Below are 24175 nucleotides of genomic sequence, written 5' to 3'. Positions count from 1 at the left end.
TTATCTTCCAAACTCTCAAGATATCGTTTCATTAAAAAGGACTTAATTTCCCAGTGAGTGCGGCACACAAATATAAACACAAAGATTTGGAACCACTAAAAATATCGAGGACAGGATGCAGATAATTACGATGTCAAGTTATTTATATTGTTAGTAGTCGACTCAGAAACAGACAATAAAATTGCACTAAGAAAGGACAAATATGTGGACTCTGAAAATTATTGTTATTATTTTTAGTCTGATGACACGGAGGACTTGGCTGGGAAACACACTGGTTCTTATAAACCAGCACTTATTTGGGACATGAAACGAACCACGGGGAGAGGAGGCCACTGGGATCAGGCCGTCGCTGTTGCAGAACAACCCGCCAGGGCAGAGAATTATTCGCTAATGACAGTTGAACGACAATGCAAGTCAATATACACAGTTAACCCATTCTGACACATTCGTCTTCAGCATTCTTTTTTCAATAAAATTCATTTTTAAATTATACTAAAAGGTAAAACGGAGTTTCCTTCCTTGACACATCGTTACCCAGATGCTTCCTGAGGTCAGCCAGAGGGAACCAGAGTTGCTGTGTCTCACGACGGCTTCCATCCAAGCCTGAGACGGGCGCCCGCAGGCGGTCCTGTGCACCCAGGGGAAGTGCACCGACTTGATGGTTTGAAAATGGCTGTGTCACCGTGAGATGCAAACGCCACTTCCCCTCCTGCAGAGCCACGGTGAGCCTCCAACCATCTACCATCTGACGCCTTCGCCCTTGGTCCCAGCTGCCTAAGCTCCCGGTCAGAGGCAGGCTGGTACCCGCGGGTGCGGCACCCGCGGGGAGGGCCCAGGTGCAGCCCTTTCAGAAAACCTCTGCAGCTTTCAAGCCCCGAGACAACGAGAGGCTGGTTCTCAAGGGCACAGAAGACACCCAGCTGGTCTGCCATCCTGCCAGGACTATGGAACAAAGACATCTAAACCCAGCCGGGGCCGATTATGGACAGAGCGTGGCAACGCTGGGGCAACCTGAACAGCAGACTGTTTGATCCCATCTTGGCAAGCCTGAGATACATTGGATATCGGATGCAAAAAGTGACACAATCAGTAGGAATCATTTCAAGTTCTAGGTTCATCTATAACCAAAAGAAGTGTGTGGCAAAGAAAGAGAACTTCGTTTCTTCAGTAGTTTTGAGGGCAGATGGATGCGATCGTGGTGGGAGGCCCTCAGGAGGGGAGGAGGCGCCCCCAAGCCTGAGGGTGGTCGCCACTCCTAGTAGGAGCATCTCAGAGTCCTGGGTCCCCCCAGCCACAGAGCACCCCGGAGGTGAGCGACTCCATCTCTCATCCTCACACTTCTCCCAAAGGCTCCACTTCGCGGGTCGAGTAGCCCATGCGGACTTCCCGGAGGAGGTGCCGTCTCGTGGGACGCTCCCCGTGCCAGGGGTCAGAGGCCATTGCTGTTCCTGTGGCAGAGGGGCGGCTTCGAGAGCTCCACGACGGCCGAGCGGGATTTGTTGAGGAACTTGGGGGCTCGACGTAACAGCCGCTGGGCCTCGGTGAATGTCTCCGTCAGCTCTTTCTTCCACTGCAGAAACTCCGGGTCACTCTGAAGGCAAACACAAGAGGTGGAGGAGTTGGGTCAGTGTCACTGGCTTCGCCGACACACATGGATGCCTCTGGCCAGTCCTTGGAACCCCCTTCCCCCCAGGGAAAGCACACCCCATGTCCCACCCTGAGGCCGGTGAGTAATGGGGGGGGGGGTCACGCAGGAACTTCCTCCAGGGGCCCCTTGCCCAGAAGAGGGACCAAGCCCTTCAGAAGAGCCTCCTACAACCCCGCAGGAGACTTGCTGCCTTGACTTTGTTGAAAGATCACCTTTGATCTCTGATGTCTAAAATAACTCGAGTCTAGAAAATAATGCACGAGGAGTTTTGACAAATTTCAACTACTAGTTTATCTAAATATGCTCTTTACAAGCACGTATACACATACACACACACACACACACACACACACCCAGTAGAAAAGTGTTGAAGTCGTGAAGCAAACACGTCTTTGTATCTACTACTGCTTTCTCTCTCTAAATACGCTCTTTTCTCACCCCCCCCAAACATCCCCCCACACCCCAAGAGAAGTGTTCAGGAATTAAGTTTGGGCTACAATAGAACTTTGGGGAGAGAAAGATGGCATTTCCCCTGTTAAGAGTTACTTGGGGATCTTATGTTTATTTCAACACACAAACCTCAACTTCAAACATGCTGAAAGATCAGATCAGATCTGGAAAACTGTGAACAAACAAAATTCAAGGCTCCTATTAAATACTGGATGGTTTCCAGATAGGGTAATCACTTTATTTCCTGTCCTTCCTCCTGCCATTTTCTAAGAAACACTTCTTCTAAAATAACTGTTAATTTGCTGAGATCCTTGTATCTTCCAACATTCTTGCTAAGTTCGTGAGTGATAAAGCATGGAGTAAGAAAATGTTTGATAACCAGCAGGCACCTTTGGTGAATGTTTATATAATTGCTCTAACTTTCACCTCTGGAAAAAATACAAATAAACACTCACCTCACACTGCAAGACAAATTGCTTCCCTCCTTTTATCCTCAACAAAATGCACTTTTTGTCTTTAATCTGAGTTTCTTCCACAGACACAATCTGTTCCATTGTCAGTAAATTTTGCTGACCGTAAAAATAAAAGATGATAAGTTACTTCATATTATTGCATGACTTCTTAAATTAAGTTAATAAATAATACTGAAAACTACCAGCTTAGAAAAAGTAAAGAAAAAAAATCAGCATCTTTCTTTCTTTGATGATATTCTAGAAGTGGGGGGAAATGACTACAAAAAAAATGTACGAAAATTCAAAATATAACATCTCAAAGAAAGCTGCAAAGAAAGGAACATCTCTATAAGGCAGAAAGCAAAGCTGTTCCCTCAGCACAGTACTGATGTGGGGATGAGTGTGAATCACACGTACCTCTCCTGCATCACACACTTGCCTAGACACGATCAATCCTGCTATGAGGGAACAATGACGTCGCTACCTACAATCTGCGTGAGCGAGAGGTGTGTCGCTGGCTTTGAACCCAGCAGCCCAGTAAAAGTTCGGTCACGCTAGCCTGTAAGCGACTGATATTTTGATCACGTCGAAATGATGTTATAAACACAGGTGACGTCCTTAAACGACTGTCCCGCTGGGTCTACAGCATCACCGCTCCCGGTGAATGCTACAGTGTCTCTGAGCACCTTACCATTTTATGTTTTTTGGGATAAATACTCCAGGAATCCTAAATGAAAAACAACACCATCATAAACCCACGTTTTCTTTTTCCCTTACTTAAACTTACGAATCTACCCAGGCACGTTACGTAGCTTCGTGAATCAACGCTAAATGCTGACTCTTTTAAAACCAAGATAATTTATCATATCCAGTGGTAAGCAAAAGAAGATTTTCGTTTTAGTTTTTGAATATCCTGAAAAGCGAGACAATTTCCTTTCAAAGTGTACAACAGTGACTGACCAGTAGATAGCATAGTAAACGCTTACTATGCCCAGGGCCGCTCATTATCTGGAAATAAACATTACATAATGATATATGTATGAATTATAACTCAGGTGCCAGTAAGTATTCTATAATGTAAAAAATACATATGTAATATTATACAAAATATAATTATCTTGTATTTATGTATAATCATATACACATGTTCTATGTAATATGTATATTTTATATTATACAATACTTACCAGTACCTGAGTTATAATTCAGGACCCCCATAGAGTCTTATTAATCATAACTCAGATCCTAGATGTATGAATTTTTAGAAAATGACTTCTACGGCACTAGTAATAGTGAGAAGATCATGGTCATTTATGAAGAATGTGGTCATACACAGTAGCAATCACTTGTAATTAAATGGCATCTTCACCAACAAGGATTTGCAAAACACATTCCAAAGTCAAACACAACAGATTTGGGCTCACCATTTTCCATGCTCTGGCCAGTACAGAGCTATATTCTGATACAGAGGCCATATTCCAATACACCAACTATGTTTTTCACAGTTGGGACCACTGTCCTGCTTATGATGACAACCATTCCCTCCTCAAGAGCAGAACTCCTTCCACATGGGTTGCCACCTTCCATGGAGACAAGCCCTGGGCGCTTCACACAGCAGACGCTTAATAAATGCTGCCCCACTTGCTACGAGGGACGGTGTAGATGGGAAATTTCTCTTTTCTTGTTCACTAACATTAGCTCTCAAAAGGACCTTACAGGGTGGCTGTATCTTCCCATCTAATACGATAAAACCCACTTCCGATTTTCCAGCAAGGTGGAGACAACGGGAGGGGGGTCAGGTGCCCTGGCCTCGGTGCCAAGCTTCTCGGCCTGCACCGCAGACCTTGTCTTACTCAACCCCGACTCAGGGAGGCCTCGTAATGGAGACATGGGGCACAGGCAGACCCCGGTCAGAATCACTCCTCACCCACACCTGTCACTGGTGCCAGACCTTCCCTCTCTAAGCCCTGGTTCTCTCTTTATAAGGGTTAGACCTCAAAGGTTGCTAAACAAATTAAAAGTGTGTGTGTGCGTGTCTGTGTGTGTGTTTGTGTCTGTGTGTCTATAGCACCAGGCCCAAGATAAATCTGCAACAACTGTAGTAGTCGATACCATTTCTACTTCTCCCGTTTTACAGATGAGGAAACTGAGGCTCAGTCGACATAATGTGCTCCAAGTCCCAGAGACATGGAGCAGTGGATTTAAACACCTCTGACTCCAAAGTCCCAGTTTTTCCCCCTTTTTTGATCCACCTAACCGCTCTCCAGCCCTCCTCAAACCTGTCTGCTTTGACCTCCCTGGAAGGCACCTTCTATTTTCAGGTAGCACCAAATCCTTCCTTGACTCAGAAGTTTAAAAGTTAATGTCTGAACATGAAAATCTGATGTATACATGTTAAAAGAGATATGGGAGCTAGAGGGAGATTTGAGAAAACATGCCGGCGATGTGAAATCACCACGGAAACGAGTGCTCGGGAAGATGCTACAGACTTACTCGTGACTCGCCCTCTCCTCTCCATTCAAGTCTGTTTGGAAAGAGGTAAAAATATCGACGCTGCCACTGAGTCAGGAATGGGTTTCCCAGCTTCAGCATGTACCCGTGCATGATGCAGTCTCTTCCCAGAGCGTAATCTGAGGCACGGAACACAACGATGAAATTTAGCAGGGTCTGAAACAGAATGTCTATATGCTTCTCAGAAAAAAAGAATGACACACTTTTTAGAAAAAGAGCAAGTTTCTATAAAGAGAACACACTATAGAAATCATTATTTTAGTTTTAAACACATTAAAGAACAGGTCTCTTCAGCTCTCTACTAACATACTAAACGGCTGTTTCTCAATATTCTGATAAATTCATGATGTTCCTCTATTGCTCTGAGAGGGTCAAAGTTTGTTTGATAAATATTTTTTCATTATGTAGGGTGATAATTGGGGAATAGAGAGTGATTAAACTCAAGCTATGCCCAAAGTACCTTTGCCTTTATATGGAATTGGGCTTCTCCCTTTAATGTTATTTAAAAAAATAACAGAAAGGGGATTTTCTTGTCCAAAGAAGCCAAAGTAACACAAGGGTCAAAAACTGGTCTTTCCTCCACTTAAGGTTATAATTATCCTTCATATATATGGTTATGTAGGGAGGCCAAGCTAATTCACATGCATGTTGAGTTCTGATTACATTTTTACAGCAAAGTATTATCTCAAACAAAAAAAAACGGTCAATTTTAAGTGGCTTACTTTGCCTTCCTTAGAGGCTTTGGTGATTGTGCTAAAATCACTCATTCACTCACTCATTCGTTCAACTATGACGGGAATGAATGCCTAGGTGCTGGGCATGTGCTAGGCATTCTGGACACAGCAGTGGATAAAAGAGACAAAAGTCCTCGCCTTCAGGGAGCTTACATTCTAGTGGGAGATTCAGGTAATAAACAAATAAGCAAAACCCATGTTGTGTCACTTGGACACAAGCAGGAAGGAAAAGAAAGAAGGAGGGGGGGGCCTCGGGAGGGTCCGTGGTGATGGGGTGTGGTTCACGGAGTTGCCATTTTAATGGAATAGGTGTCTGCATTTGTCAAGTACATTTAAAGTATACGTCTTATATTTTTACTTCAGATATCTAATCCTAGACTATATTTTTACTTTAAGGGTGACTTCTGAGATCTTCAACCAAGATCTAGTTATTCCTAAATTACTTAATTACATGTGAGAATAATTCATTAATTTGCTAGACGTTCTAATTACAGCTCTAATTAAAAGGCTACACTTCAACAAGGTCATTAACATACATATTTTTTTCTGGGTCCAATTTGTCAAGATTCTAGTGACATCGTGGCTCTCCCTTGAGCAAACTACTGAGGTTATAGTTTCCTGTGTAAAGTCCGTAACAGCAAACGTGGTCCAGAGTGATCTCAGTGGACCCGTTCTCTCAAGAATGGCTTAGAAATAAAGCCCCTTTCCCTGCAGAATGGAGGTGAACACAGTTAAAGGGCTGTCATGTTCCCTTGGTGCACTCAGGAGACTTTTAGGTAAGGAGTCATTCATCCAGGATGGTGGACACTTACCTAAACAGATGATAAATGCTACTGGGCAATGGTCGACAAGACCCAGGAATCCTGCACCAAGATACCCCCACCAAAGCAAATTGTTCACAGATTGAAATTGTTTCCGGTCATTCTTATTATACGTTAACCTCAGAAAGGTCTTTGCTTAGAAGTAAAACAAAAAGCTATCTTCATCACTAACCACAATAAGTTTAAATATCCAAAATCCATAAAGTCTTAGAAAAATCAAGAGTGGCAATATTTGGTGAATCAAAGATGACTGATTTATTTAATACTGGATGTTATGTATTCTCCTTTGGAAATCCTAATAGGGCACTCAAATACGGTAAATAAAAATATGGCTTCGGGCTTCCCTTGTGGCGCAGTGGTTGAGAATGTGCCTGCCAATGCAGGGGACACGGGTTCGAGCCCTGGTCTGGGAAAATGCCACATGCCGCGGAGCAACTAGGCCCGTGAGCCACAACTACTGAGCCTGTGCGTCTGGAGCCTGTGCTCCGCAACAAGAGAGGCCGCGACAGTGCAAGGCCCACGCACCGCGATGAAGAGTGGCCCACGCTTGCTGCAACTAGAGAAACCCCTCGCACAGAAACGAAGACCCAACACAGCCAAAAATAAATAAATAAATAAATTTAAAAAAAAAAAAAGGCTTGGTGACTCTTTTTTCTTTTTCTTTTTTTGGGGGAGGGATACTTGCTATATGGTAATGCAGGATTTTACTTATTCTGTCCATTAGTAACTACTATTTGATAACATTTATAATATTAATAGAACTTAATCTAAGAGAAGTTCAACTTACTTCTTTTTTTTTTTTTACATTTCAATACTGGATATTAATCAGAAAGATAGTCAAAATTACTACGGTCAAAATTTTTACATCAAAAATTTGTAATAAGTGTTTGGTATTAGTCTACATACAATTCAGTTTTTGGTGTAAAGTTCTTTGGCTGCAAGAAAGAACATTTGGTTTACTTCACTATTAGGAATATCTCTTAATGCTGGGATGGCTTCTTCTTGGTATTTCTTCTGCTGCTGGTTTTTGGCATAGTTATCTGTGATTGTATGAATGGAGTTGAGTGGAGAGGTACTCGTCATGTTTATTCCAAATAAGAGCACGTAACCAATCACTACAGTAATGAGGAGGTACACAGGCAGTGCAACTAACTGCCCAGTATTTTTGAGGCCAATAGGTCAAGCCTAAGGAGTTTAGCCAAGATTCAGGAATAAAAGCCCACACAAGATATAGTATGAAGCCAAATTGGGAGCTTAAGAAAAGAATAAAGCCATAAGTCGCTCTTTCTGGCAATGGTGACAGTGAATTTTCCACCATTTTCCCCGTGGCTTTAGATAATCTCGGGTCCGCCACGCGCCCACTCCGGCCCCTCCCCACAGTTCGGCCCTGGTGACTCTTTCATGCTGTTTATAATATAAATGTATGTATATACACTTATGTCTCTTGACAAGTAAACATGTAATACTAAGTTCCTCACCATACTTTGCGGGGCCCTGTGGAAAATGAAAATGCAGGCCGCTTGTTAAAAAATTATTAAGAATGTCAAGATGGTGCCAGTGGAGCATTAACCTGGGTCGGCGGCCTGATGAGACCACACAGGCCAGACACCCAGGAAGCTGGCCCTGTTGCTGACACCGTGATACTTAATCTTCAAGGAAGAAAACTTCCAAATTGGCCCCAAAACTCCAAGATAAGAAGGTGTATTGACAAAATACTGCTGACGACCTCCATACATATTATTTATATGTGGACTAAAGACTTTGAAATATCAAGTATATATTTATATATATATATGTATAACTGAATCACTTTGCTGTACACTTGAAACACAACATTGTAAATCAACTATATTTCAATAAAAACTTTTAAAAAATTAAAGACTTTGAAATATCATTTCACACTGATCTTTTCCAAGCCAGGTAAAACGAAAACAATTTATGGCATTTCCCCCACTCTATTGGAAAGTACTTTATGACCCAGATACTATTTTCAGCTTTACAAGAGATCTTGAAAATTCATTGCTTTAGAAATATCTTCAGACACACCAGCTATTTTACCTTCTTCGTGGCCAAGCTGCTTATTTTTAGCTCTCTTCCTGGCCTCAATTTTATCCGTGTCTGCATTTACTGCTTCATAAACAGTTTCCACCACTTCCTGCTGCCAGCGCTCAGAGATCACCAAAGGGAAGTTCTTGTAGAGTTCTTGGTCGCAATCAAGAAGCTTATTATTTTAAGAAATCAAGATATGTATGATTTAACATGCTTACAAAGGCAACAGATTCAAAAGTACCATAACTGCGTGTAGGAAGATAACTAGACAACAGCCTATAACCATTAAGAGACAATTTATTACTTGTCATAAACCTCTGCCAATGACAATCGAGCGACCAAGGAATATACTGTACAACACGGGGAAGACAGCCAGTATTTTATAATGACTGTAAATGGAGTATAACCTTTAAAAGTTGTTAATCACTATATTGTACACCTGTAAGTTATATAATATTGTACATCAACTATACTTCAATAAAATCTTTTAAAAAGAAAAAAAAAGAAAGACAATCCAACAACCGGGATCCACACAGGGTGATATATTATGGGCACTTCACTTCCATCCCTGGGTCAGTCAGATACAGCCCAATCTTCTACAGCATCTTCATAGCATTTTTGCCAATGAAAACTAACATATATAGGGTTTTCTTTAAAGGATGACAAGAATCTGGCAACAAAATAATTTCGATTATAGTGAGGATATTTTATTTGTGAAAACAGATCCCTATGGTTTTAGATACAGTTACAAGGGAGAAGCCAGGAGGGCTTTCTAACCACCCTACCATTATTCTGTAAAGTGAGAAAAACTAAAAGGTCCACTAGGCCAAATTTACCATTTAGCCTATGAGCCTTCCAATGAATCCAAGTTGAACAGTATGATCATAAGTCTTGAGATACGTGGAGACTTTAGGCAATGTGGCCTTTCAGAGGTGCTATAAGAAAAATTACACTTAACGATAGCATTTCTCTTCCGAACTATTACTCAAAATTCTTCATTCTTCTCCAAGTGACCCTGTACTCTGAAAGCAAGCTAAGAAAATGGTTTTACAGATTTGAGTTACAGTTTTGTGGCAGAAAGACAAGCGATCCTACTGAAAGGAAAAAATAGCCCTGTCTTTCAAAAGCAGGGATCTCCCTAGAAGCTTGACTTGTTTACCCCCTTGCCTGAGAGATAAGTACGGGAGAGAGGCAAGTTATTTAGAAGGAAAAGGGAGAAAGACCAAGGGTGAGGCTCTTGCCCACAGGCCTTTAGCGAATCACTGAACCACTGGAGGAACCTGCATCCTGGTCCCAATCAGGATGCTCTCCACCCACCCTTACTGACTTGTCATCCTAACGTGCTGATTCTGAGATCAAAATGTGTACAGCTTTTCCCCTTTCAGCTTTCTTCAGACGCCCAAACCAAGCCTGGCGCTGACACCTTTGTGTGTCCTGAGTGTGAACACGCTCATGCGTGTGTGTGTGTGTGTGTGCGGCGCAGTGTTAGCGCATCAAGGCCAGGAGAGCACCCTGTGATAGGGACACTGGGGCAGATTCTGCAGAGTTTGGCAACAGTGAAAACACCCTCCTTTCCAAAGTAGTTGCTCTGAAATGGACAACTCTGCTTTATCTACAAACGGTTCCATCTCCTGTAAGGTCAGAGAGCCTTGGTCTTTATGACTCGGCCTATGTGAAAAATGAATAAAACAAAGCTCTACATGAAGCGAGCTTTTTTCTTCTCCTTAAAGAACAATGTATTATTTTGGCTGCATTTTAAGAGACACAGCCTTCTCAGCTCTGGTTCCGCAAGAAGCAAAACCACCACAACAGAAACTCCTAGTGTACATGCCAGGAGGCTCACACAGGTGACCCACCCACGGAGAAGGCCTGGCAATGAAACCACTCACTTCACAGGCAAGAAAACCAATGCTCCCGAGGTTCCCTAAAGGGCCCTGATTCCCTTAGGTAGTAAGTGCAGATCTGAGGCCAGTGCGTCTGACTCCAAAGCCCAGAGTACAGTTGACAAAATTGAAAGCATGAGACTCTCTTTTGAACAACAAAATTTTCACAGGCTCCCACGTGATATTCGTTTTCCTCTTAGTGCCCTTTGCTGGAGAGAAGTATGTCTGATGACAAAATTCTACTGTGACAGCAGTGATCCTTTTAGATAACTCTGCAAAGGGACTGTTCCCGAAGCTATAGGGTGGTCCTGTCTGTCCAGGCCACAGAAGCTGCCGAGCGTCGGCACAGTGGTCACGCTGCTGTGCCCAGGGGAGCCACGGCTCAGACCAGGCCCTCTCCGCTGTGTTTCACCTGACCTTCCGCGCCACCCCCCATCCTGCCATCCTGGGAAACTGGCCACGTGAGCACCCCAGTCACCTGTACGGCTGCCTGGCAGGAAAGCCCGGGGGCTGACACAAGGCCATAAATGCAGGCAGCTGAGAAGGCACGGGCAGCGGGGCCTCTCGGAGGGAGAGGGGAGACGCTGGGAGAAGCTGAGAAAGTGGGGGCAGTGAGCACTTGACGTGTAGTGACTCAGCATCCAAAAGAGGGTGACTTTCTCCCATGGCTCACCACCTCTAATTATGCCCTGTCTACTTGGAAAATAACGATAGGAACCAGTTTGAGAAATGCGGAAGATGCTACATATATTAAAAAAAACAAAACCGTGATTATTTCACTTTTGATTGACAACTGCAAAATGATTCACGCTGTTTGCTCTTTTCATCCTGACACAGAGAAACCGGGATATTTGGGAGAACTAAGATGACTGGCTGTCTGGCATGAGGCCAAGTACGTTTGCCATCACCCGGCTGTTTTTCCCTGCTTCATAACACGTCTGAGTTTTCTATCAACCATCAATCTATCCAAATCAATAAGAATGTGACCACTTTGCAGTTTATCAAACGTAAAATAGGTAGTCCAAAGAAAGCTGTCGTAGTCTCTAATTCAGGTCTTGACCTCTTCTACATTCGCCAAATATATGGACATTCATCTGTAAGCTACAGTCCATAAACAGGCCAGTACTAAGTCAATCATGAAGCCTGATTTCCAATTAAAAAATCCCCCACCCTCCAAAAAAAAAACAAAAAAACCTGAAAGCAAGCATTGCCAGTGTACCTTGATGCCTTTGGTATCCTCTTCATCAAATGAGCCGATGTCAAAGGCGTCGGCCGCATTGACTTCCCCCCGGGGAGGGATCAAGGGTGGAGGGTACTGGAAGAGCCAGAGAAGAAAGGTTCAGTTACTAGGTGACTCAGGGCCCGGTCCCAACCTGCTATTCTATAAAGAGATCTCAGTGTAACACATCAAGGTGTCACAGTCTGTGCAGGGCTCATTCAAGCTCACACAAATCACAGTGCACAGTTCACAATGCCCCCAAAGGAGATACAGCCCCACGACCCAGTTTGCTAGAAGCTTAACGCCTGCAATGGGGCAGGGTGGGGCGCCCCACACCCACAAACGTCCCGAGGCCAATGCTGGCTGAACCAGAACCCAACTCTACTCCTAATTAGGCAGGACTAACAGAGCATCATTCCTCAACGGTCTGAGTTCATGCAAAGGTGAGTCCAAAGATGATCATCAACATTGAGAAAAAACAACAACTTTAATCTGGGGTGTATTCCTGAATCAATGAGAATATTAAAAAGTAGCTTAAAATAAGCCAAGGGGATTATGCCACTATACAATCATGCTAATTCTTAAATTATGGGGTGCTGGGCTCAAAAGTATCTAAGTGTATGACAAACGTTTCTCGTACATTTTTACATATAAACAAAGAGGGAGAAGTTGTTCCAAAGGGAATGAGCCATACGGCAGCACGTGGATAGGAGAACAAGAAGCAGGGCTGTGGATGGAGAGCTGGGGTGGACCCTGGAGACAGAGCCAGGGCGTAGAGATGCATACAGAGATGCAGATGGAGAGCACAGTTGGGGGGGGGTACCCGGGGTGGGGTCCCAGCAGGAGTACCTTCTGCAGGTAGACTTGCTGCCAGTCGATGCCTCTGAAGAAGTCGTGCGTTTTTAGCTCCTGTGCACTGCGGGAGAGAGGGAGTCACGGCAGTGGTAAGTAAATATGCATTCGGAAATCTAAGAAACGGTTTGCAAAAATTATCTCCTATTACAGAACACACAGGGACAACTATTTCCAGCTCTTTAAGACAGCAAGTAAAATATGCTTCTTTCGAAGCAATCCAAGAAACACTGTGATGTTTAGAAATACTGCACGCTGAGCCTAGGAATATAATCCCATGTGATACTTTATTGGGGATGCTTATCCCAGCCTGAGATAACCTAGGGGTTTTCACAGATTATATCTATATCTGATTCTGTAATCATGAGAACAAATTTAACTAAGAATTAAGTTAGAGATCTACACATTAAAGAGATTTACAGCAAATGTCTACAAGTCCTCATAGATCAGATGGCAGGGATATGAAGCACCAAATATTAATTTCGAAGCAAACTAGAAGTCTAGTAGAATAGTGCATGCCAAACCCCTTCATAAACTGAAGAAACAGTTTTTCCCAAAGATCGTCGCTGAAGTTCAGTTCACATGGAACAGAAGAAGTTGCAGACTCTGAAGAAAACACGTGGGCCAATATACAGAGTTCCCCTGTGATTCCCTCCGACCCCCTCTAATTGAAATGGGAGATTCTCAATGTATTGAAAGGAACTGTTCTGCTTTCCAGGTGAAGACACTGAAAGGCAGAAGCAACGGCCTACCCGCGTCCGTGGCAGCCGAGTCGCTTACTAACGTCTCGCTGGAGCAAGCCTTCCAGAAGGGACTGCAGCTCAGGGGAGAAGATGTCTGGAAGTTCCACATTCTGGGGGTGGGGGACGGGGGGAGAATACGATCTCAAAAATGCATCCAGGGAAACAGTGCCCTCACCCCTGACCAGAACTCAAAGGCCATTTCTTGCAATAAGGATAGTGTTAAAAAAAAATTGCAGATTCACTGCCAATTAACATTGACTCTAAGAAACAGAGAACGGTTACTCATTTTCAGAGTCAATCGACAGGCTGGAGCCAGAAGAATCAGGTCTCCTCGCTCTTCTGCATCCCAGTCATTTTTCCTTTTATTTGACTTCTTTAGTTTTGTTCTTGATTTTCTACATCTTTCTCTTACTGATTGTTAGCAAACCCTGATATTTGCCTTGGCATCTATTTCCAGTGTTTTAAGAAAGCTTTTTTTTTTTATACTGGTTGTGATGGAATGAAACATGAAAATTATAATGCAAAAAAAAAAAAGTTTTTGACCTCCTTACCATGGTGAGTGTCATTCGGTCTATCTCATGCTTATCTTTGGTTTTATGTTGTCTGAAAGGGCTGTGACTGTAGAAATAAAGAAAATTCCATCACTAGATGGTTTCAGGTAACAGCAAACATTGTTGACTAATATTTGGGCAAGGTATTACGTTCTGTCACTGCTCATATGAAACTGCAGAAATACAAAAGCCATAAACATATAAGCATTTCCAGAGAAAAACTGATGATCAGATTGACGATCAGATATATTAGGTCCTGAAGGAGCAAGGCTTATGTTTACTTGAACTCCTGATCTTCACGTCAATGAAGTCATGGTACCAAAATATACTTTAGCAAATATATTCCAAGTGATAATTTAAACCATCACTTGGAAAAAACATTAGCAAACAGGTATTTATGAAAATGAAAGTCATACACATGGCGTTTGTCACATTAGTGTTTGAGATAATGGTAACTTTCAAATTTTTTTTTTTTTTTTAGAAAAATGGGTATTAGTTCCTCGAACAATACAAAGAACTGCAGTCAAATCAAAACACGTCCAAGATGAACACACTTCCCCCCCTAGAATCCAGTAATTTTAAGCACTACATTCCTTTGAGGATAAGAGATATAAACTAACCCTGTGCTCCCAGACCCTCCAGAGTTCTGAGAACTGCTCCCTCACGTCCTACTTACAAACAGCCCCAGACTTAAGAGTCAGAAACCCTGGGTTCACGCTGTGACTTGGCTGTTTGCCGGCTGTGAGCCAGTCATGGAAACCTCCAGTCTCAGTCTCTTCATCTGTAAACGGCATAACGCAATATCCGTCACCAAAACGGTGACGGGAACGAATAAAATAATGTACATGCTAGTAGCCGAGACAATGGCAGTATACAGTGGGTATCTGATACACATCTGTGAAATAAATAAGGATGAGTCTAACTTTACAAAATGAATGTCTGCTTGATCAACTGTGTAAAGAAATTATTCTTACTCTTTTTTTTTTTTTAATTCATCAATTTTGATGTCTTTTTTTATTTTTTTATTTTTTACTTTTATTTATTTATTTATTTATGGCTGTGCTGGGTCTTCGTTTCTGTGCAGGGGCTTTCTCCAGTTGCGGCAAGTGGGGGCCACTCTTCATCGCGATGCGCGGGCCTCTCACTATCACGGCCTCTCCTGTTGCGGAGCACAGGCTCCAGACACGCAGGCTCAGTAATTGTGGCTCATGGGCCTAGCTGCTCTGCGGCATGTGGGACCTTCCCAGACCAGGGCTCGAACCCGTATCCCCTGCATTGGCAGGCAGACTCTCAACCACTGCGCCACCAGGGAAGCCCTATTCTTACTCTTGATTACATTTTTAAAATGCTGAATAAACTGGCTTTTAAAGTTAACCTTAGATATCACTTATATATGGAATCTAAAATATGACACAAATGAACTTATCTACAAAACAAAAACAGACTTACAGACATAGAGAACAGATTAGTGGTTGTCAATGGTGGTGGGGGCAGGGGGGAGGAATGGATTGGGAGTTTGGGATTTGCAGGTGCAAACTATTATATACAGGATGGATAAACAACAAGTTCCTAGTGTACAGCACAGGGAACTATAGTCAATATCCTATGATAAACCATAATGGAATAGAGTGTGAAGGAGAATGTGTGTGTGTGTATGTATATATATATATATATATATATATATATATATATATATATATTTATATTTATATAACTGAATCACTTGGCTGTACACTAAAAACTAACACAACATTGTAAATCAACTATATTTCAATAAAATAAATTAAAAAAAACACAGATACTCTAAGCATTAAAAGAGACTAGTAAACATGCAAACTAGAAAACCCTGGCCTTATTTATTCACTTGAAAATTAAAGAAGGGATATGATTGAGATTTCTGATGGTAAGACATGCCTGTAAAATGATCAACCCTGTAGATTTATTTATAAGGCATATATAACATAATCTGAGGCAAGATATATAAAATAGTTAACTCTATAAAATGGATACGGATGTTGAGCACATAAATCAATGTGATTTAGAAAAAAGAACTAAAACGTCCACCCACTCTTGCTACTGAATAAGTTAAACTATGATGATGATTCCACTTCAGAGTATTTATTATTTAAATATTTCAATTTTCACTTTGTACAAGAGAGGGCACTCTAACACTTGCTTTCTTTCGTATGCAGTGAAAAACACAGTAATTTCCATCTCTTGAAAGTATTAATTTGGAAAAAAAAAAATCTAAACAAGGTAAATTAGTACCAAGCAAACATACGCCAATCTTTAAAACAGATTTTGAATGGAAATATTCTTTGCATCCTAATTGTTTCCAAGGAGAAAAATGTAAAATTACTGCATTTAAAAAGCAAATAGGATAGAATAACAAACGATATCTGTTGTTTACGAGATACTATAATTTTTAAAAACTTGACTTGTATCATTCTTGTATGCAAAATACACAGAGATATTAACATGTTCATGGTTCAAGAGAAAAGGAATATAGGTTTATTAAATCTTACTACAACTTCAGTCTCTCTTCATGACACAACTGCTTCTACCCCACAGGGTTCCTTAACGTATAAAAGGGGATTGTGTGAAGGTCTCCTGTGTTTCGGCAAATCCATCTGCTTTGGCTCCTGTGTGCAAAGCCGGAGGACCCCTTCCTGCTCTCGACCCTCAAGTGCCTGCCTGCATCTGACGCTGGAAGCAGAGGGCTGTGCCCGGACACTTGGAGAGAAGGACGACTGTGTTCTGACAGAGATGCTCCGTGCTAAATTTAAAAACTCTTTCGTGTGACCAGAGGGAGGGCTTTGCGAGGGGACGGGAGTTAAAGTTAAACATTAAAACATTCCCGGCGCACAGGCCCGATCGCTACAAATACCATTTGATAAATATAGCTCTGCCACGTCTGACTCAATAAGAAACCATCGGAAATGCTTTTCGGTTCTTCGGTTCTGGGCTGTTGTGCTGAGAAAGTCTGGTCTTTCAAGTTCAAGTCCTGAGGCGCATCTGTTTCCAATGTCTTCTTGATTATTCTTTGTGAACAAAACCCAAGATTCTGTTTCTATTTTGGAAAATGTTAAAGAAAACCTCCTATAGTAATGATCTCCATTCTGAGGGAGGCACATGGTGCTCGCAGATCCTGTGTGATCACAGCTGCTCCCCGACGCAGCCGCTTTAAATAGGAGACAGTAACACGGGCCTGTCAACAGCTTATGACGTGGGCCAAGCTCTTCCAACAGCACATGCAACACTCCGGCTGCGTCAGGGGACGTTATGGGAATAGAATTCACATGTACAGTGGTCTGATGTGGCTTTTGAATAACAGAGTGGGAGAGTCGCAAATTTCCCCCAAACGAGTTGGGAAATCGTTCAAGGCATGCTAAATGATGGGGAAACACACACACACACACACACGCACGATACATCATTCACAGTGAAAAGATGAGCTCAAAAACAATCCATTTATAAATACAAGTGACTACAAATCCTTATGTCAAAAATTAATTTTAGAATACCAAAAAGATTGCATGCTACATCAAATGTGAGTTTTGAACCTAAGCCAATAGCTACCAAAATATTTATAAACATTCCTTTTTTTTCCCTATGGGAACCAACTCGGCAACCTCAGGCAGAGCTCAGTTCTCCCCAGACCACCACCTGGGCTCTCTCCTCGTGTCTGACAATCAATGGTGACAAGTTTAAGATCAAGGCTACTGTCACATCAATTCTTTCCCTTCACAGAGAGCTGAACTCTAGATTGAGGATCATGACGGCGATTCCGCACATTTGCAACGTGGACACCTCTTTATACACAGGTGCTCTTCAGTGTCTGACAGTCAGCTGAAGTGGAAGCAGTGACCCCCACCCAACATACGGCCCTGAGCGGACGGGTCCATCACTGAGCCCAGGGATGCAAACATGTTCTCGGGCCTCGACAGCTTCCTTACATCCAGGTTCCTGTCCCTTGCACCCTGTGGGATCCTTCTAGGGTGTCACAACAGAACTAGGGGTTCAGACAAGTGTTTCAGCAGAAGCAATGGGGCACACTGGTCAGTGCGAGAAGTATCTGATCAGAGAAAACAGAAGCGAAAAAAAAGACCCTTGGTGACCACTGGTCACCCTCACTGCGCAGATGTGGGGAGGAGGGGAAGAGACTTGCTCTGGAGCAGAGTTTCTCATCCTCAGCTGTGCGATCCTTTGTTGGAGCAGCGGGGGCCGCCCTGTGCACTGTACGATGCTTAGCAGCAACCCTGGCCTCGACCCGCTAGATGCCAAGTTGTGACAACCAAAAATGTCCCCGGGCATTGCCAAGCACGCCTGGGGTTGAGGACGAGCGCTGGGGAGTGGCTGGCATGGAGTCTGGTTCATCCCATGAGGACTGATGCCGCGGCCGCCCCGTAGGAGCACCAGGATACCGGGGGACAGACGGCCTGTGAAGCCCGCGCCCGGGAGGCCACGTTGGCCGCGCTCTCCTCCCACCCCCTCCTGAGTTACCTGTTTCAGTTCCTTAGGCCCCTTGTGTCTGAGAAAAGACAGCTACTCGGGCTCCCTCTGTACAGTGTGTAAGAACTGAATAGGATGCTTCTGTACGCCTGGATGGAACCTTCTTACCCCTTGTTTAAGCTGAGGGGACGAAGGCTCCATCGCCTCCAGATCTCACCATGATGCTTTGCTCCTGAAGGGCCCTCAATAAACAACAGCTTAATATGAACCACTGATACTTTATACCCATTGACATTGGTAGTGATACGACCATCCTCCCAATCACCTTGAATCTAAACTCCTATCTGTCCATAGCCAAGCATCCACTGAAAAAACAAAACCCGCTATGGACTGTAAGAACGATACTGTTAAGTCATTTGTGGCCTTTCTGATCCCAGTACCACAGCGCTACTCAAGCCTTTGCCTGGGTTCTTAGACATGCCTCCCACCAGCATCCTCTTACTGGAGAGCAACCCAACCTTTGCTTAAAAGATGCTTCCTTTCTCTGTCCCTCCTTTGCTTAAAAGCCCTCAGTCTCTGGGGCCTTAAGAACAAAGCCCCACCTGCACAGCATGGAATTCTAGGTGGCCCCCGGCCCTGCCCCAACTTTCTCCATCTTCTCTCTCAGCACACCTTCCCCGCGACCAACAGCTGACCACCCCCACTCACAGGTCGTTGATGGGGAAAGACCACCTGCACCTGCTCCGTATTGTGCCCTCCCCGTCGTCTACTTCCGCTCCAGGTCTTCATCCTGCCATCCTGTCTGTGAGAGAACACTTCCCATACCAACTCCTACGTGAAGTTGTCAAGTCAGCCCTATGCTTCCAGGTTAGACCTGGTGATCCCATTTCTGCTCTCCCAGCACAGCCCATCCAGCTCACAATTTTGTATGTGTGTGTACCTATCTACTCTCCTCCGAGTTCCTCCAGGACTGTGTGTGGCTCCCACCCTCCCTCCTTCCCTCCCCCACAGCATCAAGCACAGGCTCTTGCATACTGCAGGTACTCAATAAATGCTCACCGAATTGTATTTAAATCACTTAAGTCAAAAAATGTTTCCCCGCTCTTTGGTTTCAGTGCTCTCTCCATTCCTGGGATTGCCTTTTCAACAAGTATTAGAAAGAATGGCAGACGATCATACATCTTTGTAGGGAAGATTCGTCTATTCTCTTTTTTAGGCATTGGAAGGATTCTTGCCATTTCAGGCTCAGTGGATGGTCACCAGGCAGTGACGGGGAGCTGGCTATCTGTGAGGCAGGACATGCCTTCACAGGGCAGCTCAAATGCTGAATGGACATTCTCGCGTCAAATTGAAGTCTTTTCTCTCCTGAAAATGCTCACTGTCTAGAGCTGTACAGATGAGTATGCCTCCTTCAGTGAGGTGGGCCTTCCGACAGCTGGAGCCAACAGGATGGCCGTCTGAAGCACTGTACCCAGCTCTCTGAACCTGTCCATAGGAGCCACGATTTCTAGCTGTCACCATTCTCATCTCTTCTTATCCATCCACCCCATCCCATCCTCATGACCATCCTCTGGATGTCTTCCTATTGGCCAAGATTCCTCTCAATAGGGGTCACATCAAACATAATGCTTCAATCAAGCCTGATCAAGGATTTCATAAAGGAATTACCACCTTCCAGTGCAATCCTCCAAACTTGAACCATGACCAAGTAAGACGGAACTGGCTTTATCAGCTACAAATCACACTGCTGGCATAGAGATACTTATCAAACCAATTTTCAGATCTTTTAAAAATAGTGGTATATGCCAGATCATCCCTAGACTACACAGATGGACATTATTATAAACAGACAGAATAACAATATTAAACAAAAATCAATAAACAAACAAAGCCCTAAATGCAAGACTTTGGAAGTTTCCCTGCCACATTTTACAACTGACTTTTGAATCTTGAGTTAATGCATTCAGCTTTTGCTGTTGTGCAGAGTTTTTCTTAAATCACCTCGTGACTCCGTAAGTGTGGATTCTAATCTCCAACCCCTTCTTCAGCGGAGACCTCAGTGAAGATGGTGCGTCTGGATGCACTTACCATGCATGCGGGGACTCCCGCCGGCTGGAGAAACGTCTCGGGCGGGAAGTGGTTTTCTCTGGTTTGCTTTGCAGAAACTCTAATTAGGTCAGTTGGTCTGATGACATGAATTAAGGCCATCCAGGCTCCACAAACATGGTAATTCAATTAAGGACCAACAGGACCTGACTCTCTGAGCAATAATACAATTTTAGCTCCCAAGTGAATGTGGTGAGCAGAGAACAACTAGATTATCCAGGTCCTGGGGAAGCAGCCGGGGTGCTTGAAACCTAGTTTGGGGGGAAGACAGGGAATCCAGCCTCTTTTCAGATTGTGCTAAATGTAATAAGAGGATGCAGCGATGCTCAATAAGGCTTTCCGAGGGAAACATGGAAAGTTTAGCAAACTACCAGTCCTGTGTGTTCCTAGAAGCAACGTTACAGGGAGAATCCTGACTAGGAAATTTTAATGTAAACTGCTTTTTGTATCTCTGTAAATGGAGAATAATCAAAAACATATCTTAAACAATTCAGCTCTCTGTTAAAATTGGCTAAAGACTCTTAAAATTAATGGAAATATTAACATAATTTGTAAACGTTCAATATGAGAACATATTTGGAGAGCGCTTTCATTCCATCCTCTTTCCGCTTGTATTTCATCATCTCTGGTAGATTAGAACTAAGGGTCAAGTATAACAAATGAAAAACACAGAATTACACAATTTCATTTTTGTGTTTTTAAAACCTACAAATTTCAGCATGTTCACAGACAGATGCACACTTTTAAAACAGATTCTCTTTGGGTGTTCATCCTTTTGTGTAAAAAATGCTTTAACCTCACAAGACGATCATGAGTAATTAATTCCTAGGGAAAAGAAATTCTCCTACCCTCTTCGATTATCTACCTTTAAAAATAACACTTATTCCCAAAATAAGGCTTATCAATGGAAATATTCCAACAAAGTCTTGTTTTAGGTCTAAACGTGTTGGCATACCTTCCTGGCATGGAACAAAAATACCAAAAGCTTACGGGAAAGAAACTCTCACTTTTACAGGCAGAAAGAGCTGTGGGCATCGCCTGGATCAGTGTGTGTCTTAAAGATCACTGTGTGATCTAAAACGATATTAGCACCTAATAACATGTAAATATTTTTGATTTTGATCCAAGTGCATGCCATGGTGATGGTACTAAAAGGACGCATTTCACTCACCCTCTCAGAAGTTTGAAAAGCATACAACCCAGGGAGAACCAGTCGGCACTGCTGTCGTACGCAGTCCCTTTCTGCAGGACCTCGGGAGCCATGTACCCGTGGGTGCCCCTGGGGAGAAGAAAGGGTACGTGCAGTTATCAGTGCTTGCAGACCTTATAAAACATTCCCAGCTCACCAAGAGGTCTGAGCATCATGCATCCATGTCGGCAACTATGAACAAGGCGGCGGGGACGACAGTGCTTCCACCAAATATGATTCAGCAAACACCCAGTGGGAAAACGACCTTTCCTGTCTTCATCAGGATAGGACTGAATATAAATAAATTACCATATGAAATAAATATGAACGATGCGCACACTCCACGGTCTCGGAGGTGAAACGTCTCGGAGGTGAAACGTGAGTCTCGGGAGTCCTTCCTCACTCCAGCCAGGAGGAGCAGGAGCCAAGGGCAGGCCCGTTCGAGGGCTCTCCTGAGGAGATGTGTGGGGCTGGGGGAGGGAGCGGGGGGAGGGGGTGATGAACAGTGACCTGGAAGGGATGGGCACGGGCGTCCCTGTGTGGCGCCACCCTCCCGTGCTGAGGACCGGGGCTCGCACATATGCCCGTCATATCTCCCACCCTTCCACGGTCATGATGGTCTCCAAGGCAGGGCGGGCGTGGGGGGACAAGCCGACAGGCACGGAGACGGAGAAATCACGTATCCGGTTTAAAGAGCTGCTGACAGCTCAAAGGACTCAGCCAAACAAATGTGCAGGCGACTTGCAGGAAGCTGAGAAAAATCACTTGGGAGGACAACCACTTATATATAATATGTGTTATCTGCAACTCAAAATCCTTTCTCATTCTGCGACTCCCCACCCCTCCTTAAAGATCTGAGCACGCACTGTTCCAAGCGCGCAAGAGAGGGCTCGTGGGGAACTTTCAAAGACGTGGCCTGAAAGGGCCCCGAAAAAGCCTTTAACTGTAGCTCTGTTCCCATCCTTCATTGATTTTCTTCACTGATAGAATGGGTGATAAAATGACACCTTCATCCCACAGGGGTGCCGTGAGGATCACACGTATGTAATGGGCTTAGGATAGTGCTGGCTCTTAAAAAGAACGCAACCTATGTTAGGGATTTTATTCTCTATCCTTATGTTATTATAATCCTTTTTAACTTATGCTCAGAAACAGTGAGAATCTGCTCCGACAAGTGATCCTGGATCAGCACTGGGCCCGATACCCTCTCTGCCTCAGAGTTCTATCTTGAAAGACTTTCTCAAACAGTGAAAACGGGCACTGGTCCATCCCTCAGAAAAGCTCCGCCATCCAGAATCCAAAGTCTGACAGCGTGCGGTCAGCAAGGCACACTGGGAGAGAGTCAGAGACTTCTTCAAGGGGCATCCAAGCCATTTTCTGGGGAGTTTTAACTTCGGTGTTGCTGGGAAAACCTTTGTGGTGACCTTTTTAACCTGCGATTCTCGGGATCAAAACCCAGTTCTGGGACAGGAAGATCTCAACAAGGATAAATGCATGGGGTTAACGCAGATCACGTCTCTGAGTGGACACTGGACACAGCAGAGCACTGGACCTGCCCACCTCCATGGTTTTCAGCTTCTGCCTACACGGCAGCACCTAGCGCTTCCTGCCGCTTCCCACTGACGATCTGTGCTGTTCATGCTGAAAGAACACTTGAGCATTTGAAGACATGGTGACAGGGGACTGAGCTTTGTGTTCCTGGATAAAATAAGCTGGGACTCAATGAGTCACTGATGATCTGTTTGATTCCAAAAACAAAGTTTTTCTGTGTCATTTGGTGCCTGCTCCATGGTTCACTTTCAGTTTGTCAGAATTTTTTTTTTTTAATTTTTATTTATTTATTTATTTGTCTATGGCTGTGTTGGGTCTTCGTTTCTGTGCGAGGGCTTTCTCTAGTTGCGGCAAGCGGGGGCCACTCTTCATCGCGGTGCGCGGGCCTCTCACTATCGCGGCCTCTCTCGTTGCGGAGCACAGGCTCCAGACGCGCAGGCTCAGTAATTGTGGCTCACGGGCCCAGCTGCTCCGCGGCATGTGGGATCTTCCCAGACCAGGGCTCGAACCCGTGTCCCCTGCATTGGCAGGCAGATTCTCAAACACTGTGCCACCAGGGAAGCCCCAGTTTGTCAGAATTGGATTCCATCGTTAGATGGACTGAGTCTAAACCTAGATGGAGAACCAACCACAACGCTGCTGCGCAGACAGCCCAGTGTCTGACGAAGTCCTGGCATCATACCTACGGCTTTGAAAAGACCAGAGAAGCCCAGTCTAGGGTGAAATTCTGGCCACAAATCTTTAATCTCGTACCAAGTCGATCCTCTCAAAGCCTCAGGGAGTTCAGACAGAGTGTAAGGAACACAAGCTTTGGAGTCGGACAGAACTGGATCTTCATTCTAGCCCCACGATGTGCCAGGCATGTGACTTTGTTCAAGTTCCTTAGTTTCTCTGAACCTCAGTTTCCATCCCGTAAAAGTAGATGATTATACCCATGCCCTGTGGGTCTTCTGTGAAGATAACA

At 44.0% G+C, this 24175-nt stretch overlaps 1 protein-coding gene and 1 pseudogene across 11 annotated transcripts in view; both read right to left on the bottom strand.

Annotated features, from left to right (window-relative positions):
• Positions 1-752: 752 nt before the first annotated feature.
• The window catches only part of LOC309639779 (G protein-coupled receptor kinase 3), a 117907-nt gene continuing 94484 nt past the window's right edge, over positions 753-24175 (bottom strand). For 8 of the 10 annotated variants that reach the window (XM_082417458.1, XM_082417460.1, XM_082417462.1 and 5 more), the window contains 9 exons: positions 21643-21750; positions 13914-13980; positions 13372-13472; positions 12617-12683; positions 11768-11863; positions 8675-8837; positions 5044-5180; positions 2554-2667; positions 753-1591 (listed from right to left, as the gene is read on the bottom strand). In XM_082417458.1, the coding sequence (XP_082273584.1) occupies positions 1430-1591; positions 2554-2667; positions 5044-5180; positions 8675-8837; positions 11768-11863; positions 12617-12683; positions 13372-13472; positions 13914-13980; positions 21643-21750 (1015 nt within the window). In that variant the 3' untranslated portion in view covers positions 753-1429. Of the gene's footprint in view, positions 1592-2553; positions 2668-5039; positions 5181-8674; positions 8838-11767; positions 11864-12616; positions 12684-13371; positions 13473-13913; positions 13981-21642; positions 21751-24175 lie in introns of all 10 variants that reach the window. The other 2 variants (XR_014251849.1, XM_082417464.1) reach the window with 2 other exon arrangements.
• Positions 6628-8665, bottom strand: LOC309639844 (phosphatidylinositol N-acetylglucosaminyltransferase subunit P pseudogene; annotated as a pseudogene). Its single transcript has one exon. The product of its transcript is annotated as a phosphatidylinositol N-acetylglucosaminyltransferase subunit P pseudogene (transcript).

Source organism: Balaenoptera physalus (genome assembly GCF_965194825.1).
Source record: "Balaenoptera physalus genome assembly, chromosome: 12".
In the NCBI taxonomy this organism is placed as follows: domain Eukaryota; kingdom Metazoa; phylum Chordata; class Mammalia; order Artiodactyla; family Balaenopteridae; genus Balaenoptera; species Balaenoptera physalus.
The sequence above is the reverse complement of the archived record's forward strand: the minus strand, read 5'-3'. Positions and strand labels throughout refer to the sequence as shown.